The 18,110-nt window shown below is 37.7% G+C and overlaps 1 protein-coding gene, 1 long non-coding RNA gene and 1 pseudogene across 6 annotated transcripts; 2 read left to right on the forward strand and 1 right to left on the reverse strand.

Moving 5' to 3' along the window:
• The first annotated feature begins 342 nt into the window (after nt 1-342).
• On the forward strand, nt 343-13,853 carry LOC309492038 (endosome/lysosome-associated apoptosis and autophagy regulator family member 2-like). Of its 4 annotated transcripts, XM_082191050.1 has the most exons (9): nt 343-4,067; nt 5,814-5,919; nt 6,013-6,165; nt 6,859-6,947; nt 8,553-8,733; nt 8,853-8,981; nt 9,163-9,253; nt 9,464-9,566; nt 10,526-10,725. In XM_082191050.1, the coding sequence occupies exons 1-9, from the start codon at nt 4,056-4,058 to the stop codon at nt 10,589-10,591; spliced, it is 930 nt and encodes a 309-aa protein (XP_082047176.1). In that variant the 5' UTR covers nt 343-4,055; the 3' UTR covers nt 10,592-10,725. The 4 variants fall into 4 exon arrangements, with proteins under 4 accessions (XP_082047176.1, XP_082047175.1, XP_082047177.1 ...); XM_082191049.1 differs by lacking the exon at nt 343-4,067 and having other exon boundaries at nt 4,555-5,919; XM_082191051.1 differs by lacking the exons at nt 343-4,067; nt 5,814-5,919; nt 6,013-6,165; ... (1 more) ...; nt 8,553-8,733; nt 8,853-8,981 and adding an exon at nt 12,574-13,853 and having other exon boundaries at nt 9,215-9,253; nt 10,526-11,016.
• Nucleotides 9,595-9,873, reverse strand: LOC309492039. The gene is made up of 2 exons (XR_014203411.1): nt 9,748-9,873; nt 9,595-9,694 (listed from the first exon to the last, which is right to left on the reverse strand). It is a non-coding gene; the product is annotated as an uncharacterized lncRNA (long non-coding RNA).
• A 624-nt stretch (nt 13,854-14,477) lies between the features above and the next one.
• LOC309492040 (transmembrane protein 243-like) lies at nt 14,478-18,107 on the forward strand (annotated as a pseudogene). Its single transcript has 4 exons — nt 14,478-14,664; nt 17,049-17,144; nt 17,824-17,928; nt 18,066-18,107. The product of its transcript is annotated as a transmembrane protein 243-like (transcript).
• Nucleotides 18,108-18,110: the final 3 nt, after the last annotated feature.

Consider the following 18,110-nt stretch of genomic DNA (forward strand, 5'->3'; position numbering starts at 1 on the left):
TCCACCTGCAAGAGGTGAGTTACTTTGGGGTCTTCAAAACAATCTTTTATAAATGAATGACTTCTCCAATTTGTTTTTCTTTTCGTTGTAGTATATTTCTTATTGAAGCGGAAATTCGGAGTGGAACATATTGAAATGCTTTTTCTTTCTTTCTTTCTTTCTTTCTTTCTTTCTTTCTTTCTTTCTTTCTTTCTTTCTTTCTTTCTCTTTCTCTTTCTTTCTTTCTTTCTTTCTCTTTCTTTCTTTCTTTCTTTCTTTCTTTCTTTCTCTTTCTTTCTTTCTTTCTTTCTTTCTTTCAACAAAATACATCACACAATTTCAGATACCTTTGAAATATCACATTTATGTATAGTCCTTAAGTATAAGAATTCCATCTCTCTTGTAAATAAAAAGGACCATGGAGCAAACAGACACAGAACAAGGTTAATTCTAAGTTAAAGAAATAATAAAAAGGAGATACAGTGGGGAGAACAAGTATTTGATACACTGCCTATTTTGCAGGTTTTCCCACTTACAAAGCATGTAGAAGTCAAATTTTTATCATAGGTACTCTTCAATTTTGAACAAAAATCCTGAAAATCACATTGTTTGATTTAAGTAATTAATTTGCATTTTATTGCATGACATAAGTATTTGATCCATCAGAAAAGCAGAACTTAATATTTGGTACAGAAACCTTTGTTTGCAATTACAGAGATCATACGTTTCCTGTCGTTCTTGACCAGGTTTGCACACACTGCAGCAGGGATTTTAGCCCACTCCTTCATACAGACCTTCTCCAGATCCTTCAGGTTTCGGGGCTGTCGCTGGGCAATACGGACTTTCAGCTTCCTCCAAAGATTTTCTATTGGGTTCAGGTCTGGAGACTGGCTAGGCCACTCCAGGACCTTGAGATGCTTCTTACGGAGCCACTCCTTAGTTGCCCTGGCTGTGTGTTTTCGGGTCGTTGTCATGCTGGAAGACCCAGCCACGACCCATCTTCAATGCTCTTACTGAGGGAAGGAGGTTGTTGGCCAAGATCTCGCGATACATGGCCCCATCCATCCTCCCCTCAATACGGTGCAGTCGTCCCTTCCCCTTTGCAGAAAAGCATCCCCAAAGAATGATGTTTCCACCTCCATGCTTCACGGTTGGGATGGTGTTCTTGGGGTTGTACTCATCCTTCTTCTTCCTCCAAACACGGCGAGTGGAGTTCGTACCAAAAAGCTCTATTTTTGTCTCATCAGACCACATGACCTTCTCCCATTCCTCCTCTGGATCATCCAGGTGGTCATTGGCAAACTTCAGACGGGCCTGGACATGCTCTGGCTTGAGCAGGGGGACCTTGTGTGCGCTGCAGGATTTTAATCCATGACGGCGTAGTGTGTTACTAATGGTTTTCTTTGAGACTGTGGTCCCAGCTCTCTTCAGGTCATTGACCAGGTGCTGCCGTGTAGTTCTGGGGCTCGTTCTTCGTACGTCGCTAACTCAGTTAGCTGGATTTGATTGTTGACGATTTGGCATGATCTTGGATTGTTTGGTTCTTCGACGCTCATCCTGGACTTGCTGTTATAGCAACAGGTGCGCAAACTTGAACCTGCTCGGGAGCAGGCTTATTTCATGTAAACAGGATTAGACTGCGGCTTCATAAGCGGAGCTGATATGGGAAGTCCATGGGGAAGTCCAGCGCAGCACGATAGCGCACTTTCTGAGATGTATATTTTTTTTCGTGACTCGTGAGATTGTCGTTTACATTATAAAATTGTTGGAAACGCACATTTATTTTCGACTTGTCGGAGTCTGGCTTTAACTACAGCACAAACTGTTAGCATTGGCCTAAGATTATTTGCGAGTGGCTCTTTCCTTTACACTATTGGAGATGCGGAGAACTTGATGTTAAGTGCTGTCTGTCGTGTCATTCGGAGTTTACCTGGCGCTTTTAGGTTTAAAAAACAGTTTTAGGTTTTTTTGTGGCATTTCCAAGCCACTTAAGACCCAATGTTGTAAAGCAGTTTTTTTTAAAGCAGTTTTTTTTTTTTTTTTTTTGGCTATCATAATTTTTTATGAAGATCATGCCATCATGACCATGCCGATTACAGTATATGTCACTCAGGCTTCACTAACGTGATTGGTACCATAGACTATAGGCTACCATAGACTGCCATCAAGGCCTCAATGAAGGGGATTATGTGAACAGAAAGGGGGTTCACAATGTAAATGTGCAGCCCAGTTACTATTGGGATTCTTAATATTCCAGATTAATAATATTATATCAAATTTAAAAAAGGCAGTTGACTAAAATCTTCCATATCACAAATGTGAAAGCAAAATGGCCAGGAACTATGCATGACTTAAGAATTTTCAGAAATTCACATTTATGCACATTATTTGAAAGTGGTAAGGAAAGTTCCACAATTAAATATCAAGCTCACTGTATTACATACACTTATGCTGATCCTAACAGAACTGCATTTCTTCATAGGTGATTATGACATGTTCCTGCCTGCAGACAGGTGTTTTATGACCCCATTCCCTGACCCAAACCAGTTACAATGCAGCTCTAGCCAGGACAAGGGCACACAATGAAATGAACTTTGGCTAACTAAAGGGAAGATTTCAGTGTCTGATAAGTCTGAGGGTTGCACACCTGACAGGGCCTGTGACATTGTTGCATGTGCCATATTACACAACATTGCAAAAAAAAAAAAAATCTTTTCATTAAATGTTTAATAAAAGACAAATATGCTTAGTTCCTTGAGTTTTATTTCAATTGTTCTTTGTAAAGAAAAGCCAGTGGTCAAGTGCCTGCAACAAGAGATATTAGACACATGCCTCATGCAACAAATAAAAAGGAAAAGTTGGCTATACACTGCCCACCTGTAGGCCTATGTCTCCTCTGTCTGTGCAGACTCTTCTGTAGGCCTTTCTGTAGATGTGGAATCCTGCAACTTATATTGCAGCCATAAAGCATACAAGTATAAATTAAGTAAAGTTCTTTATGCACTTGCAGGTAGGCTAGTTCCTCCATGACAGTTATCTGAGAGGGTTTATTCACTGTCCAATACAATGGAAACAAATGGACATTACTAAGTCTTATACTTTCTTTCCTTTGGAAAGTTAGAAAATGTCCACTTACTGCACATATTTCAGCCACCACTTTCTTGGGAACAGATACAAGTGTTGGTGTATTATGTAAAAGTGCACAAAAGAGGAAAACACAATGTCATTACAATGAACTACACTCGGGAAAAATATTTTTACATTAACATAAGTTTATCAGTTTTCACTTTCACAAGTCAAAGCAATTCATCATTACTCAAGACTTAACAGTTGAAATGACTATACAGCCTTAATTTAATGCAGCAAAAATTATTTTACAGTGTAGGCTACTAAGATCTTTTCTTTCTTTTTTCTCAGCCTTTTTCTTGGTTGCGTTTATAAACAGACAACCATTTATTTAACAGTGTCTTTTATAAAAGAGACTATAATATAATTAATAATTACCATTATGTAGAATATTTTTGTACTTCACTTTTGTTTGTTCCCATGTTCTATTGTGGTGACTGACATTACAATGAACAAAGTAATTATGCAATTATTAAAATACAAAAATATAGGCTAATAAGTGATAAAAACACTTTTAACGGATTTAAATTGTCTGCTACTTTTTGCCAGCCCTCTCTCCTGGCTTTTGCAGACTTTGAGGTGTTCCCTGGCGTTTTGATTAAACATTAAAATTCCGAATAAACTTCGACTATTAGTTCTTGCTCTGCTGAGGAGAAAAACTGAGCGCGCTCTTTGGCCACGCTGAGCAGCCAATAGCAGCGTTCCTGATCAATGTTTCTACTATCGATACATATCCCCTTTTCAACCAGCGCATGAACGCGCAATTATCTCAGATAACTCAATCCAGCGATACTAATCATATCCGGCAAGTGTGTTCGAAGAACCGAGTTAGCCAGATCATGATTAGCACGATGATATCATCTTGGATGTGTCATTTGATCTCGGATGTAATAAGCAACGTACGAAGAACGAGCCCCTGGGCTGATCCCTCACCTTCCTCATGATCACTGATGCCCCACGAGGTGAGATCTTGCATGGTGCCCCAGACCGAGGGAGATTGACCGTCATCTTGAACTTCTTCCATTTTCTAATAAATGCGCCAACAGTTGTTGCCTTCTCACCAAGCTGCTTGCCTATTGTCCTGTAGCCCATCCCAGCCTTGTGCAGGTCTACAATTTTATCCCTGATGTCCTTGCACAGCTCTCTGGTCTTGGCCATTGTTGAGAGGTTGGAGTCTGTATGATTGAGTGTGTGGACAGGTGTCTTTTATACAGGTAACGAGTTCAAACAGGTGCAGTTAATACAGGTAATGAGTGGAGAGCAGGAGGCTCTCTTTTTCTCTTTTCTTAAAGAAAAACTAACAGGTCTGTGAGAGCCGGAATTCTTACTGGTTATGTCATGCAATAAAATGCAAATTAATTATTTAAATCATACAATGTGATTTTCTGGATTTTTGTTTTAGATTCCGTCTCTCACAGTTGAAAAGTACCTATGATAAAAATTACAGACCTCTACATGCTGTGTAAGTGGGAAAACCTGCAAAATCGGCAGTGTGTCAAATACTTGTTCTTCCCACTGTATACCATTTTTGCTTTCTATATTTGGTGTTTAAAAGGTATTGAGAAGAATTCATTATCTTCATTGGTGGAACACTAAAATTGGTGGAACACTAAATAGAGTAATACTAAAATCCTAATGCACATACATAATGTAGAATGTGCATATCATTTTCAGTTGTACTCATAGCTAGTCAGATGTATCCAAAATGACTGTTCCCAATCAAAGTTCTCATTTTTTGGTTCTCATCAAAGCACTTGATTTTTGCCCCTTTATTTGTATCCCTTTATTTTATTTATTTGATATTAAATCAGAACACGTTCAGATTAAAGCATGCACTAAGACCTATTCGTGCAGGCATGCACACACTTCCAGAGAGATGAAACAATTCAAGTATTAAACAATCTTTTTTTTTAAAATGTATCCTGTTATGCATATCAAGACTATAGTCACCATAGTGTGTGTGCCTTGTGTATTTGTATGCTTTTAGTGCAAAGTGGGTTGCTCAGGGCTCGTATCTGGAGTCCAACAGGGATGAGTGTACTGTGTCTCTGATGTGAAAATCCCAGTAACTGAGCAGATTGTGAAATACTCAGACCGGCCCGTCTGGCACCAACAACCATGCCACGCTCAAAATTGCTTAAATCACCTTTCTTTCCCATTCTGACATTCAGTTTGGAGTTCAGGAGATTGTCTTGACCAGGACCACACCCCTAAATGCATTGAAGCAACTGCCATGTGATTGGTTGATTAGATAATTGCATTAATGAGAAATTGAACAGGTGTTCCTAATAATCCTTTAGGTGAGTGTATATGCAATATACACAAAGCAGAATTTTCAGCATCATTACTCCAGTCTTCAGTGTCACATGATCTTTCAGAAAGCATTCTAAAATCCTGATTTGTTGCTCAAGACATATTTATTATTAATATTATCAATATACATATTTTGTTAAAACTGTATTGAATTGTTTAATAATTTTTGGATGAATAGAAAGTTTAAAAGAACTGAATGTATTTGAAATGGAATCAATTTAATGTATCCTTGCTGAATAAGTGTGAATTTCTAAATAAAAAGTTTGTTATTGTACATACAGTAGTAATTTTCAGTTTGCAATTGTTTATCATTGCTCAAAAACACTCAGTGCCCAAATAAGTCATCTTTACTGTATTCAAGTAATATCTATATGAAATCTTTCTCATATGATCAGGTTAACCTGAATTCTGGCACTAATATCCTGTACTGGAGAACTACTGGAGTCACTCTCGGCTCTAAAGCAGTCAAACCAATTCTCCTGAAGAACATACAGATAGAAGGTGAGGGTGCGCTTCCTAGGAGTGCATGTTTTTCCATTTTAATAAAAAAAATGCTCCTCATTGAAAGATTATGACGTAATTTTTCTTTCTCAGGTGTGGCGTACACCTCAGAGTGTTTTCCATGTAAGCCTGGGACTTTCAGTCGCACCCCAGGCTCCTCCTCCTGTGCACCCTGTCCACGGGACACATACTCTGGCCGAGGGGCCAGCTCCTGCACAACTTGCAACACAAAAACGCACTACGCCTGTAAGTTCATACAGGCATTTAAATACCATATAGGCTGTTTTCTAAAAAATGCAGATGTGGTTGTAGTAGGACTTTAAAAAAAACACGTGTATATATATGAGTGTGTGTGTTATACACTGTATATTCAAATAATTATTATTTATTTTAATTTGTTTTTTAAATTCTTTTTTTAATTTAAATTCTGAATTTCCAAAAATCACTTTTGAATTGAACCTAAATGAATTGTAAATCGAATATGTTAGCTATCAACCCAAAGATTCACATAGCTAATGTGGACTGAGTAATAATAACCCCGCAATTAGGAAAAACTCTTAAACATAATCAGTCCAGTATAACATCTTCCTCCACACTTATGGCATCCTCAAACATGCTCTCTCTCACACATCATATTAACTTTTAATGGTTTTGCCCATTCACACTAATAAGGATAACTAGTATCCACACCAGCGGGCAATATTATGTTTATTCTAAGCGTGCATTGCAGCTTTGTTGTCTGCCGCTTTAAATGCTCGAGCTAAAAAAAAATAAAAAAAAACCTTCTGAAAGTTGTGCCAACGATATTGTTTCTCTGTGCCGTTATCATTATAGTTGTGGTTTGGACTATTCTTTTATGTCTAGAACTATATATTTATTATCTTTATAGTTATTGTCCTTGGTGTAATGTGAGATATGATTCTTCTGTAATTTTAACAGTAGAAGGTTCTGCCATGTGCAAAAGTAAACCTCCATGCTCAAAGAAAGACTACATCCAGACCTACAGTACCTGTGATAAGGATGGAAAGGTACACGTACACACACACACACAGGCGTACTGGGGTAAAAGGCGCATTTGACTCTCAACCGTTTTTGATGATGCTTTTGGGAATTTGGCTGATCCTTGCCTTGATCGCGGATAGCAATGCAAAGTTGATTGTGCGCTAATTTGATCTAATATTTAATGGGTTTTTTTTATGTAGCAAATGAGAATCGATAAAATTGACTATTTTGAGACTAAGGTCTTGTTAATGATTTTCAGTTTTGTTCAAGGTGATTAAAGGGATAGTTCACTTTGAAATAAAATTTTGGTATGTTTTAGCTTACCTCAAGGGCATCCAAGATGTAGGTGTCTTTTTTTCCGCAGTAGTTTCAATTTTGATATTTTTAGGTAAAACCGTTCCTGTCTGTCAGTCATATAATGCAGGTCGATGGTCACTGTCTCAAAGAGCATGCACAGAGTCCAAATTAAAACAATTCCCCATCGTCCAAATTAAACAATTCCCCATCGTAAGTACACATTGATGGCCCAAGACACGAAACGAGGCTCGATGGTGTTTTAAGCCCCCAATGGCTCCTTAGAGGCAGCTAACCCTACCCTCAACCTTAAACCTTCCCATCCCCTCGCTGCCTGGAAGGCACCATTGGGGGCATAAAACACCAAACACCCGAAACGAGCGGTTTGTGTGAGAAAACGAACAGTATTTATATCGTTTTTACCTCTTGAACACAGCTGCGTCCAAATGATCTGAGAGCGCGGGCGGGTATAGATATATACACTAGATGTCGCATTATATGACTGACAGACAAGAACGGTTTGACCTAAAAATATCAAAATTGAAACTACTGCGGAAAAAAAGACACCTACATCTTGGATGCCCTTGAGGTAAGCTAAAACATACCAAAATTTAATTTCAAAGTGAACTATCCCTTTAAAGCAACAGTTTTTCAATAACAGAAGAATATGTAAAAGTATGGTTTTTGGGGTAAAAGGCACCCCTGCTGTTGGGGTGAAAGGCACAATAATTAACATGATAATAAATAGCTCTTTATCATCTGAATCTAACCGTCTAACTCATGTCGGCAAATGGAAAATATCATATCAAGTTGGGTGTCCACCTTAGAGATAATCACCATTTATGATGAAGCCATCATTAAAAATATGATATTAATCATATCATATAATAAAATATAATATTTATTGTTACTACTGTAAAGCTTTATTAAATGAATTCATTTATTTATCTAAATAAACCGAAAATAGTACAAACTTTGCTAAAGTGATTGTTTTTGAACAAGTGTTAACTAAGACATTATTAAAAACACATTATTTTAGCTAAAGCATATGTGTAAATATACTTTGCCTTTTGCCCCATGCAGGTGTGTCTTTTACCCCGTGTGTGGGGTAAAAGGCCCACCTCACACATTTGATGTTATTTCAATTTTTTTCTTCCTTTTTTTTTTTTCCTGCAATCTTACACTATTATTTTCCTTAAGGTGTGCCTTTAGCCTCGTTGTACCATATATATATATACACGCACAAAACAACTATCAGTGTAATAAATTGAAATGATTCTTTTATTAATATTTTAAGTAACTAATTGAATAGATAAATGCTGCTGTCTCTCTCATAGACTCGGGTCGTGTATAAGTGGCTAGAGCCTCGGATTTGTTTGGAGGATGCTGCAGGTGCAGTAAAACTGCCACCTTCTGGTCAGCTTAAGCCGTGTCCACCCTGTAATCCCGGTTTCTATAACAACCACACTGCCACCTGTTCTCCCTGCCCACCCGGGACTTACTCTGATGGAGTCAAAGGTGATAAATCGTCCAAACATCTTAAGAAGGGCATATGAAACATGATCATTTCAGAAGCATGCACATCATTTTAATTACATAGCCAAAGATATTAAACATGGATTGTGTGGCATCTGTAGCATGCCAGTCTTGTCCAGCTGGCACGGAGCCTGTCCTCGGGTTTGAGTACAAGTGGTGGAACGTGCTGCCTGCCAACATGAAGTCATCATGCTTCAACGTGGCCAACAACAATTGCGATGGCTTGAATGGTGAGAGATTACACAAGAATGCTGTGGTATTTTACAGCATATGGTTGTAATGCTTATTTTTGCTGCTAGATGTCGCTGTTGCGTCACTAATTACAAATGGACTTTTCTGTACATTCTACATGTTCTTCACATTTGTGCATGATACCTTCATATCTTTTTTTCTACATTTTGTGTCTTTTAGGTTGGGAGGTAGCGGGTGATCACTTACAATCAGGATCAGGTCGTTCGGATAATGATTATCTCATATTAACTCTCAGAGTGCCTGGATTCAAGTGAGTCTTCAAGTAGGCTACTTGTCCTCCTACTCGTAGCCACACTATTCAAGTGCCGCCCACAGCATGTTACGTTCATTATAGCTCATTAAAAACTTGTGGCTAGCATGGTTAAACAGTGTACCTCTGCTGTGTGAGTTGATATTACAAGTATTTCCTTACATAACCTCTGCTCTCTGTGTAATAATGAGTCTGTATTGTTCCTATCAGGTTGCCCATGTCTGTTCAAGGAACATCTGGCAGTGAGTACGGACGGATCACTTTTGAGTTTGAAACTAGCTGTTCAGCTGACTGTGAGTTTTACTTTATGACGGTAAGTGTGTTAATATGTGTTTGTGATCTTTTTTTTTTTTTTTTGATAGACCATTTTAATCTGCTTTTAAATGTGCATTTAAAACAATTTACATCTAAAGAATGGTAATTTTGACATCTACACACTTTCTTGGTGTTTTGTAATACTTGGTATGAAATGAAGTCAAATGATGTTGTACAACCTGAATCAAACAAAACCTTAATTTATTTTTATTTAATTTTTATTGCATTTAAATGTATTATTGCCTATTACACTTACATTTAATTTATTTATTTAGCATACATTTTTATCCTAAGGTGACTTACAAACGAGAATTGCAACAAGTGATCTTAAAGGGGCAATAATCACGAGAAGTGCTAATAATACAAAGTTTAAAAAATTGCCCTGAATAGTACAAGCTAGAACAAGGAAAGCTTACAAAAAGCTTAATCTGTAACAAAATTGTATTTCCCCTCACACATTTCCCCTTTTTGCCAAAATAAGTAGGTAAAATATACATAAAATTAGGTTTAGGTTCAAATTGTATCAGCATAGATGAATTATTGCTATTTTGCTATAAATAATTATGTACAATTGATTACAATTTCTCACGAATCTGGCTAGAATATGTTTAAAGTGTATGCAAAAAAAGGATAAAAAAATACTTTTGTTAACATTACTTAACTACATTAGTCTACAATACATTAACAAACAATGAACAATACTTCTACAGCATTTATTAAGAGGAGCGGGGCTTTGAAACGCACTGTTTTAACTGATTCAGACAAATGCAAGGATTCAGGCAATACAGCATGTCGTTCATCCAGAAGATTAGATTTTTCCTGAAGCGGCAGATTTCTAGAATTCAGGTGTCTTTGGGCAGATTTCTGTGGCGGCCGAGGATACGTGAGTAAGTTGGAGCCAGCTGTGAAGTTTTGTAAAAATTAACTGCTGTTGTTTCCACTGTGCTCTTTCTTTAGCTCACCTGGTGTCATGTGTTCCAGAGCGGTCCCCATGGCTGGGGTCACTGCGCACAAGATCAGTAAACGCATCACCTTCTTCGCCAGTGACGTCGATGGGACTCCTACGGCTAGCTTTTCACCTGGTCCCCCTAAACCTATATTGCTGTTACTGCCGTGGCTGGGCTCCAGACCGCAAGCCATTGCCAAGTACTGTGAGATTTACTTTCGCACAGGCTTTGATGTGCTCGTAGAGGAAAGCGAAGTGAGCGAGTTCTTGTGGCCCCGTTGGGGGTTGGAGTACGGTGGCCGTGTGCTGGAATTATTAGAAAGCGAGCGCTTCTCACAGCGCCCCCTACTGGTCCATGCTTTCTCCATAGGGGGATATACGTTTACTCAGGTGCTTGTTCATGTGGCCAAAGATACCCAGCGTTACCAAGGCCTGACAAACAGGATCAGGGGTCATATCTACGACAGCCTGGTCATGGGATCACTGGACCATATGGCCAACGGTATGTACAGAGATTGCAATGTAAAGTATGTTCATATATAATCCTTTCAGTCTGCACTGCTAACACTTTGGGGTGGATGGTGTGATCAGAATCTTGCATCATGTTATGACTATTTTTATATTATGTATATTATTTGTGCTGTAAATTCAAGTGATAATGTTAAACATTCAAACTCTACAGTTGTACAAACAAATCTTTCACTTTTTGACTTGTTTTGGCTTACATCCTGATCTGCATTTTCACATTCACATTACACATTTTTTTTCATGTATAATAAATGACATAATAGCTACATAAATTCATGGTATCTACTACAATATTACAAATGTATTACAAATTAAAATAACTATTTTCTATTTTAATTCATTTTAAAATGTAATTTATTTCTGTGATTGTAAAGCTGAATTTTCAGCATCATTACTCCAGTCTTCAGTGTCACATGATCCTTCAAAAATCATTCTAATACTGCATTCAAATAAGCTGATTAAAGTAAATTCACACTGTAAATGTGTTTGTGATTTAATATGTCTGTGTAGGAGTGTTGTTCCTGTAGTAGAGCAACCCCCATAACAGATGGTTAACTAACGTACTGGAGACTTGAAGTTGGCACTATGACCAAATGTGGGGTCATGGACTATATAAATCAGTCAGCCTCTGCTAGTAATTATAGGGTACATGATTACTCAGACAGTATCATGTTTTATTGTCAGGTTTGATTTCAAACTTAATTAAAAGCAATATACCTTCTCATATAAATAAAACTTTATATATCCCTAAAGTTAGGATGTAGAAATATCATGCTTGTAAAATAAAAGTTTGGTACTACCTCATCAAAAATAAAATACAATGTACATAATTGTTTATGTAAATTGCAGTGCATAACACTTCTGCTTGTAAAAACCTTAAAACATTTTGACTCAATCTGGAGATTAATACTACTTTTTAAAAATGTAAAGTTGGTACGAATTTTTTAATTTGATTGAAAGAAGCCTCTTATACTCACCAAGGCTACAAAACTTTGGTAAAAAAAACCTGTAATATTGTGAAAAATTCTTACAATTTAAAATAAATATTTTATTATAATATTAGTTTTATTATAGCATTACTCCAGTCTTCAGTGTCACATGATCCTTCAGAAATCATTCTAATATGCTGATTAAAACATTTGTTACTATTATCAATGTTGAAAAAACATTTTGCTGTGGAAATGGTGATACATTTTTTTTCAGGATTCTATGATGAGTAGAGAGAACAGCATTTATTTGAAATATAAATCTTTTTTAACAAAATAAATGTCTTTACTGTCACTTTTGATCAATTTAATGTGACCCCAAACTTTTGAACGGTATTTGTATGTCTGTGTCTGTATATTTATCTGCCTACCACATAGCAACACTTGCAACCATGTAGCTTTCAAACATCCAATTTCTTTTCAAACGCCTCAAGTATTCAAACTACACAAGGCCTAAAAAACTTCAGAGATAAATTTATCCTGATGAACTAGAATTAGTTGTCCCTGAAATCTTTTGCTTTGATTATTTTGGGTTTGTTTTCCAGGTCTGGGTAAAACCATATTTCCCCGGATGGAGGGTCTTGTGAGAACGGCTGGCCTTCTGTACTTCCGTGTCTTTAAACACCAGACGGTTGACTACTTTAACTCGGCGATCAACATTTTCTGGAACACTCCTGTGATGGCACCTGCTCTCTTCTTTTACTCTGAGAACGATGCAATGTGCGATTACAAGAGCGTGGAGAAGATGGTGGAGTTATGGAGGAATCGAGGCCTATCTGTCGAGATCAAGAAGTGGAAAGAGTCTGTTCATGCAGGTCATCTGCGCACACATCCTCAGGAATACCTGGCCACCCTAGAGAACTTTGTGATGTCTCTCAACATGGTGCCTCTAAAGGCCAAAATGTGAACTCTGAACGGCCATCACCTGTCTCATCAAACATTAGAAATTGCCTGAAGTGCCTGGTTTGACTGTTCTAGGTCGCAAAATTTGATTGTTTCTCAAACCTCTTTAGTCTGTTGAAATATTTATGTGACTACATTTAATGAAGACCATACCACTGGCGTGTTGAGGATGTGTAATACTACATACAATCTGTTGATATGTAACCGATTTGGTTTGTTGCAATACAATGTGAAGCTCCTGTACTTCGGACCTCAAAATGGCTATCTTGAAATACACAACTGTATATCATTATTTTGCTGTAGATATTTGAGATTTACAGTAAAAGGTTTAAGAGACCTTTTGCATGTAATGAGTCGTAGCTTATATGACAACTTGACTTAACTTTTAACATCTATAGTATGTTCATTTGAATGCACTGACTGTCCATCTTGGACCATTGATCTGTTTGCTTCAAAGGGATTGCTTTCAGTTTTCTTTGACTAATTATTTGTTTTCAAATGAAGAAATGACCTAGCTATATACAATTTGCTACTAGCTATAACAAATCTGAATTAAATGTATAATATACCATTTGACACAATCCTGGTAAACCTATGCATTGTTGTTTTTCTAGCAAAGACACGTGAATAATATAAAGGTTGTGTTCAGGTACCTAAACTGGAAATACGGTGAATACAAGTAAAGTCGGACACTTAGGTTTTTGTGTTACATATTTCTGTACTTTTACACTGTATTATGTAATGGAGATATGTATCTATTTAAAATTATATTGTGCGCAGGCCTTAGCCATTTGGCATATTTTAAAGCAATGTCCATGTCAAAATGTCCTACTTACCTGTATTCACCTTGTTTATCAGTGCAATAATGAAGGTTTTTACTTTTTGGTTTAAAATCAAATAAATAAATCATTCTGATTAATAATGTGTTTTTTTGTTTGTTTGTTTGTTTAGTGTAGAAGTCTCACAAAAGGTTACAGTATAGCTGAAAAACAGGATGTGACAAGAGTTACACAGTAATTCACAGTTCTCAATCCGGGGAGTTCATGAAGTGTGCATATGATGGAGACTCTACTATCCCATGACTCAATGGGAGAGGATTTATGAATGGCATTGAAGCGATGATTATTATGATAATTTCGACCCATCTAACCTGAGTTAGAGCAGGGGTGTCCAATCCTGCTCCTGGAATTCAGCTCCAACCCCAATTAAACACACCTGAACCTTAATCAAGGTCTCAGGTGTGTTGAGGCATGTTGGAGCTAAACTCTGCAGGACAGTGACCCTCCAGGACCAAGTTTGGACACTCATAAATCAGAGAACCCATCTGGGCCACTAAGCCCCGTCCGTTTCATTCATAATAATTGCCATTTTCACTTTATAAATTGAAATGTAAGATTTGCAAGTTACCCATCAAATTATTTCCTGTAATTTCCCATAACAAAATAACCTCATGACCATTTCCTCTAACAATGTTTTCCTATGTCCCATTAAAAGATCAAATATAAAATAACTCCCTTTGTGCTGCTTCGGCCAGAGGCATGAGTGAATGTTATGCTTGTGGAGAAATGAGAAAGGCCTTTCAGGCCTGATCATGAGTGCAGAAGGTTGTGTGGTTCAGAGATGATCCGCTCCTCATGACCAGAATCCCTCTCAGTCCCGCCAGCAACATGGAGGACTTCAGCACACGCACCGATGGTGCGGACAACACGCTGTTTGGAGAGACTTTAACGCGGGTGAGAGAGGCAGCTTTACAATATTTAAAGTTCTGGTTGGCATGTTTTATTTTTTATATTCCAGTAAAGAAAGTAGTTTTAAGTGTTTAAGTAGCAGCGGTGAAGAAACATGATTTTTTTTAAAGATAGGTTTTAATTGCTTACTTGCTTAAGTCAGACAATCACATGAGCAGGTGTTACATTATGAAGCAGAATTAAAGGGATAAATGAGTATGCACAATCTGAACTTGGATAGGCCTATATGGAAAGATGTAGTAAGATGTGGAGATGATCCGCTCCTCATGACCAGAATCCCTCTCAGTCCCGCCAGCAACATGGAGGACTTCAGCATGCAAATAAAACATGCCAACCAGAACTTTAAATATTGTAAAGCTGCCTCTCTCACCCGCGTTAAAGTCTCTCCAAACAGCGTGTTGTCCGCACCATCGGTGCGTGTGCTGAAGTCCTCCATGTTGCTGGCGGAAAGATGTGGAAACTTATCACTTCATCTAAAACAACAACATGTTTATTAGATCCTATACCAACTAAACTACTGAAAGAAGTGTTACCTGTAGTGGAAGAGCCTCTCCTCAATATTATTAACTCGTCTTTATCTCTAGGTCATGTTCCAAGAACATTTAAACTGGCAGTTATAAAACCTCTCATTAAGAAACCGCAATTAGATCATAATAATCTAGCAAATTATAGACCCATTTCAAATCTTCCATTTATGTCTAAAATATTAGAAAAAGTGGTGTCCGCTCAACTGGGCTCTTTCTTGCAACAAAATGATATCTATGAAAAGTTTCAGTCTGGATTCAGACCGCATCATAGCACTGAAACTGCGCTCGTTAAAATCACAAATGATTTACTTTTAGCTTCTGACCAAGGCTGTATCTCAATACTAGTTTTACTTGATCTTAGTGCTGCGTTCGATACTATAGATCACACAATACTCTTAGATCGACTACAAAATTATACTGGTGTTCAAGGACAAGCACTAAGCTGGTTCAAATCATACCTATCTGACCGCTACCATTTTGTCTATTTAAATGGAGAAAAATCGATCATAACTCCAGTAAACTATGGAGTGCCGCAGGGATCTGTATTAGGCCCTCTGTTATTTTTAATATATATGATGCCACTTGGAAATATTATAAGGAAACATGGAATTAGTTTCCATTGTTATGCTGATGACACTCAAATATATATTTCATCAAGGCCGGATGAAAACGCTAAATTTTCCAAATTGACAGAGTGTGTTAAAGATATAAAAGATTGGATGACGCGTAATTTTCTTTTATTAGATCCAGACAAGACAGGGGTAATACTTATCGGTTCAAAAAACCGCCCACAAAACCTCGCACAATACAACTTTAACATCATAGGATGTCCTGTTACTTTATCCGCTACAGTAAAAGACCTGGGTGTTATACTCGATTGCAACCTGTCTTTTGAAAATCATATTTCATATGTTACAAAAACAGCCTTTTTCCACCTTAGAAACATTGCTAAGCTACGTAATATGCTATCAGTTTCTGATGCAGAAAAGTTAGTTCATGCATTCATGACCTCGAGACTGGATTACTGTAATGCCTTATTAGCTGGTTGTCCTGCATCCTCAATAAACAAGCTACAGTTAGTCCAAAATGCCGCCGCTAGAGTTCTTACGAGATCAAGAAAATATGATCATATAACACCGATTTTATCATCACTGCATTGGTTACCTATAAAGTTCCGTATTAATTACAAGGTATTGCTACTGACTTATAAAGCCCTAAACGGCTTAGCTCCAGTCTATTTAACGGATCTTCTATCGCCCTATAATCCATCGCGCTCTTTAAGATCACTAAATTCAAGGCTTTTGGTCATACCTAGGATATTCAGAACCACCAAAGGAGGGAGAGCATTTTCACATTTGGCTCCAAAACTCTGGAATAGTCTTCCTGATACTGTTCGTTGCTCAGACTCGCTCTCCCAGTTTAAAACTAGATTAAAGTCGCATCTCTTCAGCCAGGCATTCATATAATCCCACAGTTCAAACTACAATCCGGCCTCTAGCTCATAAATGCCAGAGGAGAACTGGCCCCCGACTGAGCCTGGGTTCTCCCAAGGTTTTTTTCTTCTCCATTAGGTCACCTGATGGAGTTTTAGGACACCATTAGGTCACTTGATGGAGTTTTTCGGTTCCTTGCCACTGTTGCCTTTGGCTTGCTCAGTTGGGGATATTTTGGGGATATTTGATTTGATTTTGTCGGTCAGTGAATTCCTCTTGAAGTAAACTTTGTTGTATTATTTAAATTTAATACTGTGAAGCTGCTTTGATACAATCTGTATTGTGAAAAGCGCTATACAAATAAACTTGACTTGACTTGACTAGTAAAAATAACTAGTTAAATTGACAACTTAAGCGCCTGTATTTGTTCATGCCAACTTCTGTTTTCTTTAAGCACACAGTTCTTAACCTGGCTTTAGGTGGACTCGCATCTCTCTTACTCCTAGTGAGTATTGGTGACTACACACAGACACACACACATGCACATGCGTTTGTATGGCTATCTTTGTGAGGACATTCATGCAATCCCTAGCCTTAACCTTAACAACTAGTGCCTAACCCTAATTCTATCCTTAACCCTAAAACTAGCGCTTTAAAGTGGTGTCAGACCGGCCAAACACTCACACTCTTTTATGTGGACTTTCCATAGACTTAATGGTTTTTATACAAACTGTATTCAATCTCCTAACCATATCCCTGCCCCATCACAGAAAACGTTCTGCATTTTTATAAGCTGTTTTCTTTGTGGGGACCAAAAAATGTCCAGTACATTTTGTCTCCACAACGTAGGGTTTAACACACACACACACACACACACACACACACACACACACACACACACACACACACACACACACACACACACACACACACACACACACACACACACACACACACACACACACACACACACACACACACACACACACACACACACACACAAAGTATTTGCAGTAGTGTTTTGGCTATCTAAATCTTACATAATGAATTGAAGGATCCTTTTATAAAAATAAAAAAAGAAGTTTTTATGGTGTTGGCCCTACATATATCTGCAATGACTGATTACTGATCACTGCATCCAACCGCAAACTGCAAGCTGTACTCTATTTTATCCTCTTTTTCAGGTAACTGTCATCAGTTCATTTGTCTTCCCTACTCCTCCTCCAACAGCATTAAATATATTTTTTGTTGTCTGCATCCTCATGATCTGTTCCTCTGTATTGGTGCTGGTAAGTTTATACATGTATGTATGTATGTGTGTGTGTGTGTGTGTGTGTGTGTGTGTGTATACACACACTACAGCACATACTGTAGTACAAATGAATGTGTATATCATTTCTTAAAAATAAGTTTCTGTTTGTTGCAGATTTTCTGGTATCGTCAAGGTGATCTGGATGCAAAGTTCCGTGGT

This window comes from Leuciscus leuciscus (assembly GCF_965113295.1).
Source record: "Leuciscus leuciscus genome assembly, contig: HAP1_SCAFFOLD_864, whole genome shotgun sequence".
Taxonomy (NCBI): Eukaryota; Metazoa; Chordata; class Actinopteri; order Cypriniformes; family Leuciscidae; genus Leuciscus; species Leuciscus leuciscus.

Bases quoted from the DNA above. Each gene is read 5' to 3' on its own strand.
- LOC309492038 (XM_082191048.1), top strand. From the start codon at position 10,334: ATGCAAGGATTCAGGCAATACAGCATGTCGTTCATCCAGAAGATTAGA. The intron at 10,456-10,549 runs GTAAGTTGGAGC...CATGTGTTCCAG, and splicing joins TGGCGGCCGAGGATACGTGA to AGCGGTCCCCATGGCTGGGG. The intron at 11,017-12,573 runs GTATGTACAGAG...TTTGTTTTCCAG, and splicing joins ACTGGACCATATGGCCAACG to GTCTGGGTAAAACCATATTT.